General features: G+C 39.6%; 1 protein-coding gene across 2 annotated transcripts in view; it reads left to right on the top strand.

The window, feature by feature from the left end:
- The first annotated feature begins 879 nt into the window (after positions 1–879).
- The window catches only part of STAM (signal transducing adaptor molecule), a 74,728-nt gene continuing 53,248 nt past the window's right edge, over positions 880–22,359 (top strand). The window contains exons 1-2 of one of the 2 annotated variants that reach the window (XM_014846034.3): positions 880–1,199; positions 18,459–18,543. In XM_014846034.3, coding sequence (XP_014701520.1) covers positions 1,160–1,199; positions 18,459–18,543 — 125 coding nt within the window. In that variant the 5' untranslated portion in view covers positions 880–1,159. The remainder of the gene's footprint in view (positions 1,200–18,458; positions 18,544–22,359) is intronic. The other variant, XM_014846035.3, reaches the window with a different exon arrangement.

Here is a 22,359-nt window from a genome sequence, read left to right as displayed (position 1 = left end):
CTGCTGTGGACATGTGGTAAATATTTGTTTACATGCTACATTCGGAAGCGCTCTAATTTGGTTGTAATTTACGTAATTTCAACTTAGGTGCAAGATACTCTCCCTAAGTTTGTTCCAAGGGGGACGCAAAATCTCTAGTAGATGCTCCTTAAAATTTCTACATGACATAGAGAATATTTTTTATTTGCTAAATGAACTTATAAAATTACTAAATAATCATTTTAAGTTGGTAGGGATCACTCCACTTTTCAGCTTTCTTTTTTCGCTCGGTTTCGGGGGCTGTCGTAGACATTCTTGGGCTGTGAAACTTACTTGCCCAGCACAACGGCGTCGGGACTGCACAGTTAGTCAGTGCTAACCCCCGCCCAGCCAAAAGTGCTTTCGACAGGGATTCTGAAGCTGGGCGCTCGGGGCCTCGGGCAGGTGCCAGCGTTACCTCCGCCACTGCGAGGGAGCCGCGCGCAGACACTCCCCTCCGCAGGGATCCGGCCAAGACGGCCAGCTCACATGACTTTATCCCAGCAAGTTTCTCATCACCTCCGACAGCGAACTGAGCTCACAGCCTTTTTACATAGATGACCCCAAATGAAGGAATTTCCATCCTTTTCCAGAGGGACTACAAAGTTATGACAACTGACGGTGGGAGGTGAAGAGGGGGCTTTCGCTGAACCCAAACGCGACCCTCTTTCTTTCTCCTGTCTCTCTGATTCACTCCTGGGATCGCTAGTCGGCTTCGGTGCGCCTGGAGGACCCCGTCCTCCGGAGATTCCTGGCCAAGGCAAAAGCAGGAAACGCAGCCATTCCTCCCACTTTCCTGTATGACTAATCAAAAGACGAGCCAGGCAGGGGGGGCGCTTTCGTGGTGCCTGTTTTGGCGGTGAAGGTTCTGGGCCGGTTCTGGGCAGGCAGCGCCGAGGTCGCCTAGATTCCCGACAGGCTCCACTCGGGGGCTTTTCGGCTCCTTCGCTGTTGCCGCCGCCGCCGCCGCCGCCGCCGCTGCCGCGGTTGCTGGGGGTCCGGGAGAGGAGCAGCTGTCGCGGCTCTTGTAGGGTCGGTCTCGGTTGCTGTTTTTGCCCAAGGAGTCTTCCTTCCTGGGTCGCACCCTGACTCCCGTGGTGTCGAGGGGGAGTCCCTGCGGACACCTGGGCACGCAGTGGAGATGCCTCTCTTCACCACCAATCCCTTCGATCAGGATGTGGGTAAGTGCCTTGCCGCTCCCTGTCCCCTCGCCCTGGGACCGCAAGTCCATTCTGCCCTCTTTCTGCGAACGTTCTGGACCCCTGGCCGGCGTCAAGCTCTTCCCCATTCCGGAGTCTGCTTCCTTAAGAGTTTGGTGGAGGTTGGGGACTTAGCGCATCCTCTTTGAAAGGAATGGGACTCAGAGGGCCTGCGAAATGGGCCTTAAGCAAGGGCTGTGGGTTTTGGAAGAACTGCTTAAAGCGTTGATGTAGAGGGCCTCGGAGGGACAGCCGGTGTGGCATCTGGTGCTGGGACACGGCTTCTGTAAAGAACAGCGCTGACGGCTGGGGAGTATCTCGGTTAGCGTAGGATTATGAGCCCTGTAATAAAGTGTTTCCCTGGATAAATGTTAAGTGTCTAGAACTAAGAGGATGTTGCAGGTTAAATTGCTTAAAGGATTTTGAAATCGTTTTTGTAACTGTAACGGGAGAAGAGAGCTTCTGGTTGGTTAAGGGTTGACTCAAAAATGTTGGGAGAGATGAAAATGGAATATTTGGCAACAGCCGAAGCCGAATCGAGGCCGTGAGCCATTGGGCCGCCTTCCTTAGGCTAGGTCTTTGTATTTTAAGAAGTGTGGATGAGGACTTTGAATTTGCAAATGCTAATTTGTTTTGGATCTGAAATGCTATTTTTTTGGTTTTCTGAATCATTGGTTTTAGGTACTGATCATACCAATTCAGCAGGTTAGCTTTTTGTTTCTTTCTTTCTGGTGTGAGGGTAATGATGACAGGAGTTTGTGTTTCCAGGGAGAGAATTTGGGGATGATTTGAATGCACTTAGGAACTACCTTGGCACACAAGTGTGGAATGAAAGCAAGCTAAATACCGTGTCTGATTACTATAGTAGAGAAATCTAAGGACAGCTTAGTGGAGTTGTTTTATATGTCTTTGTGTATTTTAATTGTGCAAGGTGGGTGTTGAATTTGGCTTTTTGACTCTTCCTTATAGCATGTCACTGAGGCTTGGAGGTTTGGGTTAATAGTAGAAAAGGGTTCATTCCTACCTCTGCCACTGCCTCACTCAGAGTGAAATCATGGGCAAGTTCCTAAGCTGAGTCCCAGTGCCCTCATCTTTAGAGAGGGGGAAAAGCACAATCTGTGATTCAGTCAAATAATATGTGGAGAGAGCCTATTACAGTGCCTTTATATAATAGGCACATACTAAATGATAGCTTTTTTTGGGTTCCGGTTTAAGTGAATATCCTGAATCTTAGCAGTGGATGGAACTTTAGCGATCACCAATAATACTCAGTAAATAATTAATTGGAAAATTGCATTTAATTTCATAAGCACTTAGCACACACTATTTACAGGACACTGCTCAGAGAATTAAGAGATAGAGTGATGAATAAGACATCATTGCTGCTCTCAGGCAGTTTTACAATTTATTACATTAATTTCTAGGGCAAATTCTTAAAACAATTTAAATGTGCTTCTTTGGTTTCCAGCAACTTTATCTAGTTTTTGTGGTCATAATAATCTAGCTTCCAACTACCCAATCACCTTTCTATCCTGCTGACTTTTTGACCGCCCATTTTCGTTGGATTCAGATAAATATCTTAATGTCAAACCCTTTCCCAGTACTATACCACCTGGTTCAAACAGGCTCCTTTTTACCTTTATACTTTTGCTTCTCTTATGTCTTCTATCTTTCTACATGTCCTCATGATTAAAGGCCAACTCAGAATCCCAACTCGTTATACCTGAATCATTTCCTGATTACTCTAGTCTAGGGTTTCTCAGTAGCTACGCTATTGGCAGTTTGGACCAGATCAATGTCTTTATTGTGGGGGCCTATCTTGTGCAATGTAGGGTGTTGAGCAGCATCTGGGACCTCTACCCATTAGATGCCAGTGGCATCCCCTCCCAACCCCCAGTCATGATTTAAAAAGTTTCCAGACATTGCTAAATGTCCCCTGGGGGCACAAAAGAGCTCCTGGTTGAGAACCAGTGCCCTAGCTTACCGTAATCTCCACCCTTTTCAAAACTCCTGCAACATTTTTTGTCTTTATCAATTATTTAGCTTTAAAGATAGTTATATCCTGCATTATGGTCCTTAATTATTTTATTGGTTGCTGAATAGTAGGTGCTTAATAAATGTGTGTTGAATTGAGAATGTGTCAGTTGAGCTTGCTAGACACTAAGCTTCTTGAGTGTAGGGATGTTGTTTTGCTCCAGAAAAGCTTACTATTTAAATTTAGTCAGATTTTGGTATTTGGATCAATTCTCTCCTCATGATCCATGTATCAAAATATCATGAAAGTGTATCTAAGAAGGCCCATCAGACTCCCGGTAAATAATCCTTGGACAGAATCCAGTAGACTCCCATGTCTAACTTTTTACTAGGATGGCGTGTAAAATATGGTACATAGAATACATTTAACAATATTCCTTTTCACCTTGTCTGTCAATGAGTATGTCAGTGTTGTTAAAGTACTCCCACTAACTCACTTGATATAGTTATCACTTAACATTAGTGCTTCTCAAAATTGTCTTCAGGGCCAGCTCCAGTGGCCTAGTGGTTAATTTCCGTGCACTCCACTTTGGTAGCCTCGGTTTGGTTCCAGGCCACGGACATACACCTCTCATCAGTGGCCATGCTGTGGTGGCGGCCCACATACAGAATAGAGGAAGATTTGCTACAGATGTTAGCTCAGGGTGAATCTTCCTCAAGCAAAAAGAAGATTGGTGATGAATGTTAGCTCAGGGCGAATCTTCCTCAGCAAAAAAAAAAAAAAAAAAAAAGAGTCTTCAGCTTTATTCGTAAACTGAAACAGTGAATCAGAAATCTACTAACTGGTTTATGTATTATAACATTCCACATAAAGAGGCAAAATACTGGTGATAGCTTTTCCCTTGAAGAAACATCTACACATGTTATGAGAATGTGAGCTCCGTGAGGACAGGGATTTTTATTTGTTTTGTTCATTACTATATCCCCACTGTGTAGACCAGCATCTGGCACTAATAAACATTCAGTAAACATTTCTTGAATAAATGAATTTCATTTTGGATGTTACACTTCTTGCTAAGCTCAACTCTTAAATTCTAAAGATAACTCATTCCATCAAGCTTTTCTTTCAAAGTCCCTAGTGACTTCCATCTTGCCAAATCCAACGGTCAGTTCTGAGCCCATTTCTTTGTTGATCTCTTAGCATTCCTCTTTGATGTACTTTATTCATTTGGTTTCCAGGACACCAGACTTTTTCTAATTTTCTCCTTGGCTCTTTTTTAGTCTTTTTGGCTTCTCCTTTTTGTGACTTCCAAGTGTTGACTTGAGCCCCAGCCTCAGTTCTAGAACTTCTTTGACAAGTTTTTCCCTTGGAGTCTTAGGAGGCAATTTAGTTTAGTGTTAAAGATTCAGACTCTGGAGCTGCACTGCCTGAATTTAATTCTCGGGTATGCTGCCTACCAGCAGTGTGACTTTGGGCTAGTTGCTTACTCTGTGCCTCAGTTTCCTTATCTTTAATATGGGATATAGAGATAGTAATAGTTCTTAGTTTCTTTCCCCAGACCTGCTCATTTCTTCATGCTGGCCTATTTCAGTAGGTTGCACCATTAATATTTCCTGTCACTCAACTTTCGTGTCTAGGAGTCATCATTGATTCTTTTTTTTCCATCACATTCCAAACCCATTCTGTCAGCAAGATCTTTTGGCCCTAATTTAAAAATATAACCAGAATCTCACACTTGTCCTTACCTTACCACTGCTATCTTACTCCAGTCATTGTTATCTCTTTCATAGACTGTGGCAAGAGCCTTCTAGTAGGCTTCTTTGCTACCACTGTTGCCCCTTACAATCAGTTCTCATCTACAAAGGTCAGTGATCTTTTAAAAATCTTAGATACTGGCACTTACCTGCTCAGAACCCTCCAGTAGTTTCCTGTCCTGCTCCCAGGAAATGCAGATTCCTTATTGTGACCCACAGCCGGCCCCTGGCCCCTTCCTATGTCTCTGATATAGTTGGGATCTCCACACACTCTCTCATGCTGAGCCTCTTGGGTCTGAACGCTCCGGCTCGTTCCTGCCTCCAGATCTACATTGTGCTGTTTTCTTTGCCTGGGATCTTCCTCCCTCAGGTGTTTGAAGGTCTTGATGCCCATCACATCCTTCAAGACTGGTCACATGAGTTTCTAAGAGAGGCTTTCCCTACGTTCTGTAAAAAATAGCCATCTTTATCCCCTCACTCTGTTTCTTTGTTCCATTTTATTTTTTTTTTTATAGTACTCAACTACCTGATTGATTGTCTCCTGTGTGGAAAATAAACTCCACAAGGATGAGAACTTTTCATTTCTATCCCTGGTACCTTGGGGGCAGTGCCTGGTACAGTGGAGCACTTAATAAGTATTTATCAAACAATGAATTATAGATATTTTTCTAGATCTCCAGTCTTGTATTTCTGCTTGGTGTTCCCTTGTCACCTAAAAATCAGTCTATCAGAAAACTGAATTTACCTTTTGAGTCTGATTCTTCCTTCATTAGATGGTAATTTTGTAATGTTCTAGTTATCTTGATTTGAAACCCGAGAGGCGTCTTTGAGTCATTATCCTGCCTGTGCTAAGTCATCATGTCTTTGTCTTTACAATAGTACATTTGCCTTCCTAGTCAGACTGCTTTGGGCCAGGCCAGTTCATATCCTACAGGCTTGGACATGTTTTTCTTCTATTAGCTAGTCCAGTCAGTATCATAAACCTTCTAAGTGTTAGGTCATATTCTCCTGCAGTATGGTGTGATGGAAGGACTTTGGGCTTTGGGTTTAAATGGCAGCTGCAGCATTTACTGTTAGTAAATAGGCAAAATACGGACACAGGCAAGTACAGAACCCCTCTGAGTTCCCTTTCCACCTTTGTAAATAGGACTAGAAGTATCTACCTCATGGAGTTGCTATGAGGAATACTTATAGACACACGGGACTTTCTGACTCTTTACTGGGGTTGAATATGCTTCAAATTCAGCATGTTCGAAATCGTATTCATACTTTTCTTCTCAAGTATGCTTTTCCTCTATTCTGATGACTGGTGCCTCAGCTGACTTAGTCACATATATCAAGAACCTGGGAGTCATTCTTGACTTCTGTAGTTGTAATTTTCTACATTCCAGACAACACATATATACTGTCTCCTGTGTGCCAGGCGCTCTGAACATGCCCTTGAGGGTTCTGGTGTTGCTTTAGTGTATATGCTTTGTCTTCCTAATAGCTCTTAAATCCGTTCATCTGTCCCTCCATTCATGCCTCCCATCCTTTCTGTTCTCATGGCCACTGCTAGGGCAGGTTTAGGTCACTGCTCTCTTAGATTATTAGTATGGCAGCCTCTGTTATCCCTGCCTGCAGTCTGACCCCGGTCGTTTTCCAGGTGGCTGTTAATGATATTTCTAAAATGTAAAGGCAATCATATGGCTCCTCTGATTAAAATATTGCAGCGAATCTAGAGCTTTTACAGGAATTTGAACTTTTCAGCATGGCATGTAAGACCTTTTAGCATTCGGCACCTTTTTACCTCTTCAGCCCCACCTTCCACCATTTTCCTCAAGGCACATTTCCTTGTTGCTTCTATACTGCTTTTTCAGGTGCGCATCCTCTGGCCTGACATATCCTTCTCTTCTTTAGTCTTCGTTAGGGTCGTTTTTAGGAGATGGTGCATGTAAAGCACTTAGTACATACCTACCATACAGGAAGCAATGTCTGCATTGTAGCTCCTCTTACAGTAAAGTTAGAAACAGATGTGGACCTTTTGGAGTCTCCTCAGATTCTAAGGGGTGGAATCAGTCACTGTAAAAACATACTCAGGAGAGATGTGACAGACAGTTCAGAGTGCAGTTCTTACAGGTCTGATGTCCCCTGGTTTCCGAAATTGTACTTTCTGTTTCTTCGGTTTCTCTTTTACTTCTCCTGGAAGCTGTTCTTTCTAATGCTTTTAGGTTTCCGTTTATATTTTGTTCTCTTCTCTGAGAGCTTCCATGCCTTCCTTTGCCGCCTGCTTCTCTTCCTGGGTTAGTAGAGCTTCAGGTTGCTTTTCTCTGTAGATGCAATTTCCAGTGGTCAGGAGCAACAGAGACATGAGGTGAAACATTTTTGAAAAAACTGATTCCCGTAATCTTGAAAAGAAGGTAATTTCTTTAAGATTTACTTTCTCCGTTGGCCATTTTTGATGAACTGCTGCATCTCCAAGCTGACTGAATGACAATCTTTTTCCTATAGCCTGAAACTGGTGGGCAGTCATCCTGTCAGCGCTTCTCACCTCCCCAAATCTTTGACAGTCATAAATCTTGAGAAAATCAAAAGTAGCCACTTAACAGAAAAAAGTTCTCCAGTCCTTTGAGAGGACTATTGAAATTCAAATGAGGCTCTGTGTGTGATTTTCTGGGTACTGCTAGGCAAATATCTCAATCTCCTCCTTTTAAGTATTAGGGTAAGGATAATCTGAGGATAAAATGAGATCATTATGAAGCTTTGAATTCTTTAGAAGCAAATCTGTATTATTTTTGCTTGTCCCTTCAGTTTCTCACACACTCTATTTTTGTCTTAGAAAATAAAGTTTTGATTTTATTTGCTCTTCACAAAACCACATTGAACCACTAGTAGTAGTTTATATTCTTCTGATTTAAAAAAATATCTGTTTTATAACTGAGAAGAATTGTGCTACTGCTCTTGTGGATCTGGAGGCAGCATCGATAAATAATGTGAACAATTTTAGAGTTCTGAAATGGGTTGCATTTCCCATGTGTATGTATAGGTTTGAGCCAGATACTGATCCTGTTTGTGCATAGGAAAGTAAAGAAGGTAATTCATGAGTGTTTAGCATGATATCTGCTGATGGCTATGCCAGACCACCTGAGTATGCCTTCATTCAGGAACTGTAAGATCATGCTTAGTTATGATAATAAGCAGTTTACATATGATCGGACATAAGCTGTCATTTCTAGTGAACTATTAACTTTTTAATGTTTTAATAAGCTTAGCTGTTATACTTTTAAATAAGGTGATAAGTTTTAAGATAAAAGTGTGTTCCTTTAAAAAGAAAAAGCACTATGTTTTTAAAAAGTCTGCTTGGCTACCAGTCAGTAAAGATGATTAATTAATTATTTAAATGTACTACCAGATCAAAGTGATGACTTGCCTTGCTTTTCTAAGATGAACTAAATGTTAGACCGGAGGACCTGGTTCAGGATGACTTGGCTTCAGAGGGGTTAGGGGGTCTATGGGGCAGGGCTCTGGGACTCTTCAATTAGAGCTGTTCTACTTGGATTTCCTTTACATGTTGGGTTTCTTTTAAGCTAAGATTTTCTTATAAAAGGGAGTGTTGAATAGTAAAGAATTTGACTGGTCTTTACCTTGTTTCCTGGGAGGGAGCCTCTAAATCCTTGGAATTTCCTAAGTGATAGGAGCATCTTTCTTACTCATGGTAGGCTCCTGGGACAGTACCTTAGTTTATGCTAATAAGATGACTCAACCCGGGGGCTCCAGAAAGACTAACCTTGTGATTAGATGGTTGGGGCTTTGAGTCACATGATACCAGCCAGATCTCCAGGGATGGGGAGGAGGCCAGAGATTGAGTTCCAGGAGGTGGCCATTCATTCATTCCATCATACTTTCATAATGAAACCTCAATAAAAACTTTGGTCGGGGAAGCTCGGTTGAGCTTACTGGTTGGGGATGCACAGTGATGTGCCAGGAGGGTGATGTGTCCTGAGGGCACAGAAGCTTTGCATTTGGGATCCTCCCAGACCTAGCCCTGCTGCACATGTCTTCATTGGCTAGTTCAGATTTGTGTCTTTGATGATAAAACTGTAATTATAGGGCCGGCCCAGTGGCGTGACGGTTAAGTGCACACATTCCGCTTCAGCAGTCTGGAGTTTGCTGGTTCGGATTCTGGGTGCAGACATGGCACCACTTGGCAAGCCATGCTGTGGTAGGCGTCCCTCATATAAAGTAGAGGAAGATGGGCATGGGTGTTAGCTCAGGGCCAGTCTTCCTCAGCAAAATGAGGATTGGCAGCAGATGTTATCTTGGGGCTAATCTTCCTCAAAAAAACAAAAACAAAAAAACCCCACTGTAATTATAAGTGTTTTCCTGAGTTCTGAGTTTCCAGAGCTGTTATAGTGGATTATTGAACTGAAGGGGTAGTGGGAACCGTGAATTTGTAGCCGTTTGGTCAGAAGTGCATGTTGCCTACGAACCCCAGAGCTTGTTTCTTGTGTCTGAAGTGAGGGGAGACTTGTGGAGTTCTGTGTTCTCAACCTGTGAAGTCTGCGCTAACTCTGGGTGGTAAACAGCAGAATTACATTGTGGAGAGTTTCTGTATTGAAAAGTAAAATCTGCAAACCATTGAAGTGGATGTTATTAAAGCTCTGTGTGTTTCTCTGACTTTTATGGGTTCATATGGTTGTGCGACTAGGTTTAGTATTTATTGAGCACTTAGGCTGAGAGCGTGAATATTGAAAGAATTACCAAAGTAGAAACTGTTATTATTTTCAAGGGATTTACAATATATTGTGGAACTTGAACAGTGACAGGTAGATTTGACTCGGTTATCCTCGTGGCATACCCCCCAGCCAGAACAAATTAAAGTGTTTCAACATTTGCTAAGTAACCCATTTAGTTGCCAGAGTAGTGTTTGTTTCTCATTATATTTTCTTGCGTACCATTTTTACATATTGGCAGTAGATTCCTTTTTTCTAAAAATCAAGCTCTGACCAGATTATTTTCTTGCTCAGAACTTTCTTGGCTCTCTGATGTTTCTTGAACTAATATAAGCGCCTCATTTTGTATTTTAGGTCTTAGGAGTAGTTCCAACCTTTCACAAAGTAGTCTCTATTTCAGCCAGCCTAGATTCTTCATTATACTTTTATATATTATACTACGTTATACTTTTCTTCTGTTCTCATAACCTTACTTTTTATTCACTTAACAGAAACAAGAGTTTATTATTAATGCACACAGTATATGTAAGTCAAATCATTATGCTCTACTCCTTAAGCTTATACAATGCTACATCCCAATTTTATCTCTATAAAACGAGATTAAAAAAGAAAACATTTTGATATTCCTAATAAGAGTCAGCAAAAGTTGACTCAGTAGAAATAATGACTCTTAAAACTTAACATAGCGGAATCTGTAGTCTCTTCTGTCTCTCTGTCTCTTCTGTCTTAGTTTCTCAGGCTTTCCTAATACTCCTTTAGTCTCCCTCCAGGTCTTTACCTTTTTTTCAGCTTGCTTCAGGCTTTTCATTTTTTCTGTGACGTTTTTTTAAATCTCATATTTAAGTTCTATCTGCTGGTTTCATTTCCTTTTTGAGTCTAAGCTACTTCAGATAAGGCCTGGCACAGACTAGAAACTTATTCCATTTTTTTGAATATATGTTGTTGAATATTTTTTTGTTGAATATTTTTTGTTGAATATTTGTTGACTATCTGCCTAAATTTTGTAATTTCCTGCAGTTACATCACTTTATGAAGATCTAAGATGTTTTGGACATTTGTATTAATTCTTAGACAAGGAGTTTGTTTGTGTGAGTAAGCTGCTTTTGTTATCTTTCATTTTAGAAGATGGTAGGGTGACCAGGTCTGCGTACCCTACCTACCACTGCCTATACCGTATTAGATACTTATTCTAGTTCTCAGGTGGCAGTGACTAATTGGTAGGTGTTGGCGTGTCCCTGAAGGCCATGATATAGATCAGGTATTGTAAGCCTACCAAGAATTTGGACAGAATTGGCTGCTTTCTATCTTTTGCTGTTAAACTGACTATGACCCACCTCCAGCTCTCAGTAGTAGGTCAGAATGGGGAAATGAGTGTTGTCTGTTGAACCAGGCAGCAGGGCCTTGAGGGGAAGACAGGAACAGGAATTTCACTGTCACATCACCAAGACCCACCATTACAGGTCAGAATCGTGGTATGGATCAGGCCTCCCAGCTTCAAACCATGGCAATATTAGTGAGGATCTTGGTGGTGCTGTCCTTCAACAGACCTGTTCCCTGAGTTAGTGCTTTGGTCAAGGCGGGTTACCTTCCACTTTTATATAGCTTTTGTTTCAGAAGATAATAATGATTTCTTTTTGAAGTTCTTTTCTTCCTATGTAGACTCTTGTTTCTTCTAAGTTGCTTTCTTCTGTTTTTTTTTTTTTTCTCCTGTATTTGTTTGTTTTGTTTGTCTTTTCCTTCATCTTCCATTGTTAGAAGATTTTCTCCGATAGCTGATGGTCCTGGGTTGTCTGCCCATGATTAACACTAGAGAAATAGAAAGCATCTGGGAACCTTTGGTCATGTGGTTGTCCTTACTGACTTTGAACTTCACTATGGGTCGATCTGGTGTACCGTTTACTGTGGAACCTCTCTCCACCCCTCTGTATCACTGTCTTGAGTGTCTTTAGGTCTTTCCTCTTGGGCTGACCTGGAGTCCCCAGGGAATAGTCTTCTAATCTCTCTGAGGGTGAAGATATGACTGAGGGGAGAGGGTAGAATAGGATAATTTCTGGGAGGGCAGGTATTTGGTGGAGACCCCAAGACCACCCCCCAGTTCTAGGATTCACCAGGACTCACAGGATTCAACAGATACTCTTACTTAAAGCTATGATTTGTTACAGTGAAAGGACCCAAAAGGCAATCAGCAAAGTGACAAGGCGCATGGGGTGAAGTCCGGGAAAACCAGGCACAAGCTTCCCAGGGTCCTCTCCTAATGAAGCCACACAGGACGCACTTAATCCCCCCAGCAAGGAGTTGTGATGACATGTGTGAAATCTTGCAACCAGGGATGTTTATTGGAGACTCAGTGCCCGGGGTTGTTGTCGGGAGCTGGTCATGTGGGCAGACTCTGCCTGTCACCCTACCCACACTCCAGCCTCCCAAAAGGGAAAGCAGGTATTCAGCATAAACCATATAGTTTGTACAGCCAGTTTAGGGATAGTGAGCCAGTCTTCTCAGTTGTGAGAATGGTGGGAACCCTCCCGAAATCAAGTTTCCACACACCAGGCAATGCTTATAAGTAGGCCTTTTAAAGGATAGCAGTCAGGCCTCTGTGCTCGTTTCTGCACAGCAGGTATCAGCATTCATGCAGTTGCTTAATTCCTTTATTTATTAATTTTTAAAAGTGGGCTTTATTTTTTAGAACAGTTTTAGATTCACAGAAAAGTTAAGCAGCACGTACAGAAATTTCACGTATATTTCCTGCCCCCCCCCCCCGCATATGCACAACCTCCCCCACTATCAACATCCTGCACCAAAGTGGTATACTTGTTACAGTCGTGAACCTACATACACTCACCATCATCACCCAAAGTTCATAGCTTGCGTTAGTGTTCATTCTTGGTGTTATATGTTCTAAGGGTTTTGACAAATATATAATGACACCTACCTACTACTGTAGTATACACCATAGTTTCACTGCCCTATACATTCTCTGTGCTCCGCCTGTTTATCTCGCCCTCCCCTCGACCCCTGGCAATCACTGATTCTTTTACTCTCTCCATAGTTGTGCCTTTTATAGAATGTCATATAGTTAGACACATGCATTATGTAGCCTTTTCAGCTTGGCTTCTTTCACTTAAGAATATGCATTTATAGTTTATCTGTCTTTTCATGGCTTGCTAGCACATTTCATTTTAGCCCTAAATCATGTTTCATTGTCCTGATGTATCACAATTTATCCATTCACCTACGGAAGGACATCTTGGTTGCTTCCAAGTTTTGGCAATTATGGATAAAGCTGCTACAAACATCCCTGTGCAGGTTTTTGTGTAGACATGTTTTCTACTCCTTTGAGTAAATACCGAGGAGCGCATTTGCTAGGTTGTATGGTAGGATGGTTTTATAAGACACTGCCAAACTGTCTTCCAAAGTGCCTGTACCATTTTGCATTCCCACCAGCAGTGACTGAGAGTTGCTGTTCCTCTGCATCCTCACCAGCATTTGGTGATGTCAGTGTTTTGAATTTTGGCCATTCTAGTAGGTGTGTAGTGGTATCTGGTTGTTGTTTCAATTTGTAATTCCCTGATGACATATGATTTGGAGCATCTTTTCATATATTTATTTGCCATCTGTAGATCTTTTTTGGTGAGTTGCCTATTCAGGTCTTTTGCCCATTTTTTAATTGGATTGTTCATTTTCTTATTGTTGAGTTTTAAAGAGTTCCTTGTATGTTTTGGATAACAGTCCTTTATCAGATAGGTGTTTTGCAAATATTTTTCCCAGTCTGTTGTTTATCTTCGCATTTTCTTTACAGTGTTTTTCATACAGCAGAAATTTTTGATTTTAATGAAGTCCAGATTATCAGTTATTTCTTTCATGGCTCATGTCTGTGGTGTTATATCTAAAAAGTTGTTGCCATACCCCAGGTCATCTAGATTTTATCCTGTGTTATCGTCTACGAGTTTTATAGTTTGTCCTTTACATTTAGATCTGTGATCCATTTTGGGTTAGTTTTGCTGTGTCCAGATTTATTTTTTGCATGTGGATGTCCAGTTCTTCCAGCACCGTTTGTTGAAAACACTGTCTTTACTCCATTGTATTGCCTTTGATCCTTTGTCAAAGATGAGTTGACTTTATTTGTGTGTGTATGTTTCTGGGCTTTCTATTTTGTTCCATTGATCTGTTTGTCTCTTCTTTCACCACTACCATATTGTCTTGATTACTGTAGCTGTAGAGTAAGTCTTGACGTTTGGAAGTGTCAGTCCTCCAGTTTATTCTTCTCTTTCAGTATTGTGTTAGCTATTCTGGGTCTTTTGACTTTTCATGTAAACTTTAGAGTCAGTTTGTTGATATCTACAAAATAACTTGCTGAGATTTTGACTGGGATTGTGTTGAATCTATAGATCAAGTTGGGAAGAACTGATATCTTGACAATATTGAATCTTATTCATGAACATGGCATATCTCTCAATTTATTTAGTTCTTTGATTTTTTCATCAGAGTTTTGTAGTTTTCCTCATATGTATTTTGTTAGATTTATAAAGTATTCCATTTTTTTGTGTGCTAATGAAAATGGTATTTTTTTTAAAATTTAAAATCCCGCTTGTTTATTGCTGGTATATAGGAAAGCAGTTGATTTTTGTATGTTAAACTTGTATCTTACAACCTTGCTATAATCACTTATTAGTTCCAGGAGTTTTTTTAATTGACTCTTTTGGATTTTCTACAGAGATGAGTATGTTATCTGCAAACAAAGACAGTTTTATTTCTTTTATATTAATCTGTATACCTTTTAAATCCTTTTCTTGTAGAAGTTTATGTTAGCGATTTTAGGTTTTTTCCTGATGTGTTCATTCAGTGCTATAAATTTCCCACTAAGCACTGATTTCAACTACATTTCACAAATTTTGATAGGTTGTACTTTTATTTTTATTTAGATCAAAAGATTTTAAAATTTCTCTGGAGATTTCTTCTTTGACCCATGTATTATTTAGAAGTGTGTTATTTAATGTCATGAATTTTAGGATTTTCCAGTTATCTTTTTTGTTAATGATTTCTAGTTTAACTCCTTTGTGGCCTGTGAGCAGACAATGTAGGATTTCTAGTCCTTTAAATTTGTTGTGGTGCGTTTTATGGTCCAGAATGGGGTCTCTTGTAGTGAATGTTTCATGTGAGCTTGAGAAGAATGTGTATTCTGCTGTTTTTGGATGAGATAGTCTGTAGATGCTTATTATTTCTAGTTGATTCATGTGTTGTTAAGTTCAGCCATGTCCTTACTGATTTTCTGCCTACTGGATTTGTCTGTTTCTGATGCAGTGATGTTGAAGTCTCCAACCTATTTCTCTTTGCAGTACTCTTACTTTTTGTGTCAGTTATTTTGACACTCTCTAGTTAGGTGCATACGTATTAAGGATTGTTATGTCTTCTTGGAGAATTGACCCCGTTACCATTATGTAATGTCTCTATCTCTGATAACTTCCCTTGCTCTGAAGTCAGCTCTGTTTGAAATTAATAGAGCTACTCCCACTTTCTTTTGATTAGTGTTAGGATGGTATATCTTCCATCCATTTACTTTTAATCTATATGTGTCTTTATATTTAAAGTAAGTTTCTTGTAGACAACATACAGTTGGATCTTGTTTTTTGATCACTCTGAGGATTTGTGTATTTAGACCATTAGCATTTAAAGTGATTATTGTTGGATTAATATCTATCATACCTGTTACAATTTTCTAGTTGTAGCCCTTATTCTTTGTTTCTGTTTTTTCTGCCTTTTGTGGTTTTAATTGAGCGTTTTATATGTTTGCATTTTCTCTCTTTTTAGTATATCAATTGTACTTCTTTTTTGTTGTTATTATTAGTGGTTGCCCTAGAGTTTGCTGTATACATTTATAACTAGTCTAAATCCATTTTCAAATAAGGTTTTACTACTTCACTGGTAGTGCAAGTACCTTATAATAACACGATATTCCTAATTCCTCTCTTCTGTCGCAGGTATGCTGTCATTCATTTCACTAATACTTAAGTGCATATATATATGTATACACACACATATGTATCTCCTGTATCATTTTCCTCTCTCTGAAGAACTTCTTTTAACCTCTCTTGCAAGGCGGGTCTACTGGCAACAAATTCCTTCAATGTTTCTTTGTTTGAGAAAGTATTTCTCCTTTCCTTTTGAAGAGTAATTTCACAGTGTACATAATCCTAGGGTGTGGTTATTTTCTCTCCACATGGTTCCACTCCATTCTCTCTTTGCATGGTTTCTGAGATGTTGGATGTAGTTCTTATGTTTACTCCTGTACAGGTAAGGTGTTTTTTTTTCCTGCTGGCTTCTTTTTCTATTTTTTCTTTCTTTTTGATTTTCTGCAGTTTGAGTATGATATGGCTAGGTGTAGTTTTTTGATGTTTACTGTGCTTGGTGTTCTTCGGGCTTCCTGGACCTGTGGTTTGGTTTCTTACATTAATTTGGGGCAGATTCTCAGTCATTTTTGCTTCAAATATTTTGTCTGTTTTTTTCTCTCTTTCTTCTCCTCTGTATTCCAGTTATGCCTATGTTACACCTTCTGTAGTTTTTCACAGTTCTTTGATAATCTGTTCCAGCTTTTTTCCCCCAGTCATTTCTTCTCTTTGCTTTTCAGTTTTGGAAGTTTCTGTTGACATATCCTCAAGCTCAGAGATTCATTCCTCAGCCGTGTCCAGTCTACTGATGAGCCCGTCAAAGGCATTCATTTCTCCTGTACTACTTTTGATCTCTAGTATTTCTGTTTGATTCTTTTATAGGATTTCTGTCTCTCTGCTTATCTTGTCTGTTTTTGCATGTTGTCTCCTTTTTACATTAGAGTTCTTAGCATATTAATCATAGTTTTTAGAATTCCTGGTCTGGTAATTCCAACATCCCTGCCATGTCTGAGCCTGGTTCTGATGCTTGCCCTGTCTCTTCAGCCTGGTTTTTTGCCTTATAGTCTGGCTTGCTGAAAGCTAGGCACAGTGTACTAGATAAAAGGAATACCAGCCTTTTGTGAAGTGTTGGCAAGGTGTTGAGAGGAGAAGCTTCTCTAGTCCAGTGCTTAGGTCTCAGTCTTTGAGGGAGCCTCTGCCCCTGGGGTGCCAGTTTCTTGTGTGCTGCTCAGATTTTCCCCATCTTAGGTGGGACAGGATGGCTAGAGTGGGCTGGAGTTGGATATTCCTCTTCTCCCACATGGAAGGCCAGAGCAGGCTGGAATTGGGCGTTTCCCTGATGCCAGGTGGGTTAATCTCTGACAAAACCCTTGTTGGTTAGGTGCTGGTAAAATAATTTGTCTTGAGAGTAAGTCTTGTTAAGAAGAGAATGCTCTGGTGTATTTCAAAATGATTACTTTTCCCCTTCCCCTACTGGGAAAATAGGGAAAATTTTCTCTGATATTCACCTTGAGAATCTGGGAGAACTCATGAAAATAAAACTCAGAAAGTGTGGGGGCTCTCCTATGTCTGGGCTTCTGTGGAGTTTTAACTCTCAGACTTGTGCACACTTAGCCTCCAGTAGTTTGTCAATCGCGGTGTAGATTTTCTTACTCTGGTACTGGTTCCTGGTTTCTGCTCTAAGTTGTAATTCTATGTATCCACCTGTCTGTCTCTCTCATTTTGGGGGTGGTGGTTTGCCCCGTGACCCTACTTCTGAGGGATCTAAGAAGAGTTGTTGATTTTTTACTTTGTTCAGCATTTTACTCGTTAGGGTGGAGTGATAACTTCCAAGGTCCTTACATGCCCGACTGGAAACCAGAAGTAATTCCTTATTTTTGGTGCCTGTGTCTCAGTTATGCCTCTTGTCTCATCTAGAAGAACTTTGCTTTACCTGCAGAAAAGAAACCTTCACTCATCTGCTCAGGTAGGGGAGAGGTGGTTACTAGAGCCCTTGAGTAAGAGAGGTAAAGTAGGGACCTGCCTACATTTCAAACAGCATGAACCCATTCTGCCTGACTTAAGGCTTCTTTCTTCACTCTCAATTGCGGACATTCCTTCTGCTCCCAGTACTTGAATTTTCTGAGAATTCAGTGGTGTAAATCAGCCTCGTTCTTAAGCTTTTTTTCTTACTGCCAATATGTGATTCACTCTTTTGGGGTCTTATAAGTAGGTTACCAGGTATCTATATTGTTATATAGATTTTGAGATATTGTTGCTATTATCACTTACTGTGTTTTCCTTGTCCTTGTGTGTTTGTTTTAAAAAATCCTTTTGTTGTAATTAAGAGAGGGAGCTGAATTCGATGATTGGGTTCAATTTGCCATACCTCTGTTGATGTTTTTAATTTGTCGAGTTTTTCCTTAGGGAAAATATTCAGTTAAAACTTGGTTTTCTTTTGTTCAGTTTCCCCCTCCCCCTTCTCAGAAACCCAAATCAACAAAACTGGAAATTAATTAATTTAATTACCTGAATCATTTTGATAGAGATCTGTGCCTAGTCATGTTCCATCACTAGCAAGTAAAGCTAAGAATCGTTTGATAATGAAATGATTTCTTATTTTAGACCTTCTATGTGCAGAAAGGGGTAGACCTGTATATAATTTTTTTTTAATAAAGAAAAATCAATGACCTGTTTTTTGTACTAAGTAACAAGCGACTACAGTGTGAAGTATAAATGTAATTGTGATGGGTGGTAAAAGTGCCCCTTGCCCCTTTTGAAGATGGACTTGGACATCTCATTGACCAGACTGCTGGCAACTGTTCTGATTTGTTGTTGATACTTGATTATACTACAGTTTGGTAATTCGAATGTGATCAAATTACCCCTTAAAATTTTTTTAAAATAATGTTTCTGCAATTTCTTTTCATAATACACAGAGAAAGCAACCAGTGAGATGAATACTGCTGAGGATTGGGGCCTCATTTTGGATATTTGTGATAAAGTTGGTCAATCTCGCACTGGGTAAGTGTTGCGAAGTTTCAGAGGATTTTTATTCATCCTTCCTTTTTATTAACACGAATAAAACAAGAATTGAAAGGTAAAGCATATTAAAGTTACAATTTAGTTTAAAAAGAGAATGGTTTTGCTAGCAAGATTTGAAGAATCATTTCATTTAAGTTATTCCTTGTAACCAGTTACGGGTAACAGTATTACAACTTTAGTTAATCACCCGTGTCCTTATTTGCCTCCTGAAATCTAACTTTTTCCACTGATTTTTAAAGTCATCAGCGATTTCTCAGTTACCAAGTTTTTGTGGTTATTTCTGAGTTCCTTGTCACATCTGCAACATTCTACCCAACTAATCAGTGACTATTGAAAGAGAGAGAGTTTTAGGGAACCAGAATCTTAAACTTTTTGGCGTATAGATTTTATTGGTAATAACAGAGCTTTCTAAACACTGCCGCGAGTAGATTAACCTGCTATACACATTAATGGTTCCTTGGTTCTTGGGCTAATAACATCTGGTTGTTAGCCTTATTTGCCCCTTTGTGCCACACAAATACTGTCTTATTTATATACTTTGATGTGAGAAAATGTTAGGGAGTGCTGCTGTGTTATACTTGATTGTTCCGGCGGTAATCTCAGGCCTCTGACGGTGCCTTCTTTGCTCTTCTTCCTTCCCTTCTAAATATAGATAGTTCCTTGAACTTGTTTTGATACATTTTTTCCTAATACTTTTCTCTTTTCTAATAATTTTTCTTTTGAAATCTCACAACTTCCAGATACCTTTATATGGGTGACATCTGTATTTTCAGCTCTGATTTTTCTTACCGAAGCACTGGTCCTGAAGACTTAGTGTCATTTCTGGATATCACACTATATAAACCTTAATCTCACCATTTGGAAACCTGAACTCATGTCTGTTTTTGCTTTAAACCTACTTTTTCTCCTTCATTCCCTGTCTCTGTTAATGACAAGATTGCTCTTTCATTTGAGGTTAAACCTCAGCGTCACCTCCACATTTATTTTGTTTCTAAATTCTGTCAATCTGCCTCTATAATCCGTCTCAAGATGTTGATGTTATGAAGTCCCCTTAGTTAAGTTCTTGAACGTGGCCCAAACAGGCAGGGGCTGTTTGTCTGCAGGGCCTTTCTACCCTCCACTGGTCCTTTCTGGCTTCTGACATGCTCCCCCGTCAAGTTCCCAAGAATGAGCCCTCAAATGTGGCCTCATTCCCTTTGCTGTCTTTACATTTCAGTACGCTAAGTTCTTTCTGACTCTGTTAGTTCCTTAATTCCTTAAGTTAGTTCCTTAATTTAATTGAATGTTGAGTGGTCTGCCTCTTTTTGATTGAGTACTGTGTGCTGCATATCTATTCCTTTTTCTCTATTTCTGTTGGCCTCTCCTTACTTGAGACTAGTAATGCCTAGACTAGTGAATTAACCTTCTGTCATTTCTTCCATTCCCATCTCTTTTCTGTCCAGTTCTTATATCCAGTTGCTTTATAACAACTCTGACCATGTTACTCCCCTACCTTCTGTACTGAAGTCTAACCTCCTTAGTCCTCAGAATCATGTATTTTCCTTTTACTTCTCTCATACGTATCATTCTTTGCAATTCAAGCATTTGAGTTGTCAGTGCTTTTGTACTTTAGTTTACTGCTTTTGGTCACTATTTTCCCTCAGCATGGAATATTTTCTTCTCCAATTTTGCTATCTCTGTGTCTCATATCCTTCCACACTCAATATAGATACCATTTCTTCCACAAAGCCTTTCCTTATGTCCTTTACTGAAAATCATTTTATGATCTTCTGAATCCTTAAAGCCTCTATCAAAACCATTCTTAGTTGTGTTATGTCTTGTATTATAGTAATTCATATCTATCTAGTAGACTTAGATTTGTAGAATGAAAGGTTCATGAACTTTTTCTGAATGGTGGAAAGAAGCAAATAGCTTAGTGGTTGGGAGCATGGACTCTGGAGTCATACAGCCTGGGTTCGACCTAGCTTTCACTACTTAGCGGAGTCACAATCCGTGAGTAACTTTTCTAATTTGCTACATAAGAACGAAAGTAGTATCTTTTTCATAGGGGGCATGTTGTGAGTATGAGATTAGTTTATATATATATAAACATATATATGGTGTTTATAATAGTACCCGGCATGTGGCTAAGTGGGTGCAACTCTGCCTCTTTTTGATTAAAGTCATATTTCTGACAGTTTGTTGACTGGGTATCAACCTAGCTCCATCCCTGTATATTTGGAGATAACACTTTTATCTCGCATTCCAGTTGCAAAGTCCCTCTTTTCACTCTGTCAGTTTTCTTTTTATCTTCACTTTGATATTCTTCATGTTGTAAATACTTTTTATAATAATTTGATGAGTTGCTTGAAATGAAAAGACAAACTCTCTTTCATTACTAGAAATATTCCATATTTTTCTAGTTAATAAATTTGTAGCCCATCTGGAAATTCTGTATGATGTATAATGTAGACAAAGAGATCAATTTGTTTTTCTTCGTGGTAACATTATACTAGAAACATTTATTGGTTATTCTTTTCCTTATTTTTTACTTGTGATAACTTTTAAGATCTACTCTCTTAGCAAATTTCAAATATACAAGATAGTACTAACTGTACTCACCATGCTGTACATTACATCCTCAGAACTTATTTATGTAACAACTGGAATTTTGTACTTTTTGACCACTGTCACCCATTTTATCCACCCCCACCTCCCTGGCAACCATTAATCTGTTCTCTGTTTCTATGAGTTCAGTTTTATTAGATTTCATGTTTAGTGAAATCATAGAGTATTTCTCCTTCTCTGTCTGATTTATTTCGCTTAGCGTAATGCCCTCAAGGTCCATCCATGTTGTCCTCATATACTTAAAATGTACTAAACCATGGCTTTAAAGAACTATTTTCTGGGGCTTGCCTGGTGGCATAGTGGTTAAGTTCACACACTCTGCTTCAGTGGCCTGGGGTTTGCGGGTTTCGATCCCAGGCATGGACCACTACACCACTCATCAAGCCATGCTGTGACGGCATCCCACATACAAACTAGAGGAAGATTGGCATGGATGTTAGCTCAGGGACAATCTTCCTCAAGCAAAAAGGAGGATTGGCAACAGATGTTAGCTCAGTACCAATCTTCCTCAACAAAGAAACCCGAAAACAAACAAAAAAACTGTTTTCTGTTTGTCTCTTTTTTGTTTTTATCTAGTATCAATAGGTTCTGATACATGCTCATGTTTTATTTTTTCAAATTTATTTTGGACAGCATACTCTCTTTCAGCATATTCCTTAATATTTCCGTTATCCTTTGGGGATTTTAATTGACATTATGCTAAAGCCATGAATTTACTTAGGAAGTATTTTTAACTTCGGTAATTTAAATAATGAGGGGTGGTCTATTTGTCCTTTTAATCAATATTTTTTCTTTTCCTCTTTCCTTCTCTTTCTTCCACTTATTTTTCCCTCCCTTAATAGTTCTTGCTCTCTAGTTTCTTTAAATCCTCATTAATTTCCAAGCATTTATTTATGTAAATGTGATATCTCTTTATAGCTCTTCTTAATAAAGAATTGCTTGAAAAAGATTAAATAATAAAGATAATATTCTAGTATTACTGAGGTTTTTTTAAAAATGTAAAACTCTCAATATTTGCTCGTGTGTGAGATTTCTCTTTAAGAATAATGTTTTATATACATAATCAGTTATGTTTTTACTTTGTTGCTGTACCTTGATAATTTCCTAATAGGAAATAGTAAGCATCAGGGCCACATTATGACTTTCATGGGCTCTTGGCACTTTTGCCTTCATGAGTCCCTTTCTTCA

Source organism: Equus asinus, chromosome 29, assembly GCF_041296235.1.
Source record: "Equus asinus isolate D_3611 breed Donkey chromosome 29, EquAss-T2T_v2, whole genome shotgun sequence".
Classification (NCBI taxonomy): domain Eukaryota; kingdom Metazoa; phylum Chordata; class Mammalia; order Perissodactyla; family Equidae; genus Equus; species Equus asinus.
This window is presented reverse-complemented; position numbering and strand designations above follow the sequence as displayed.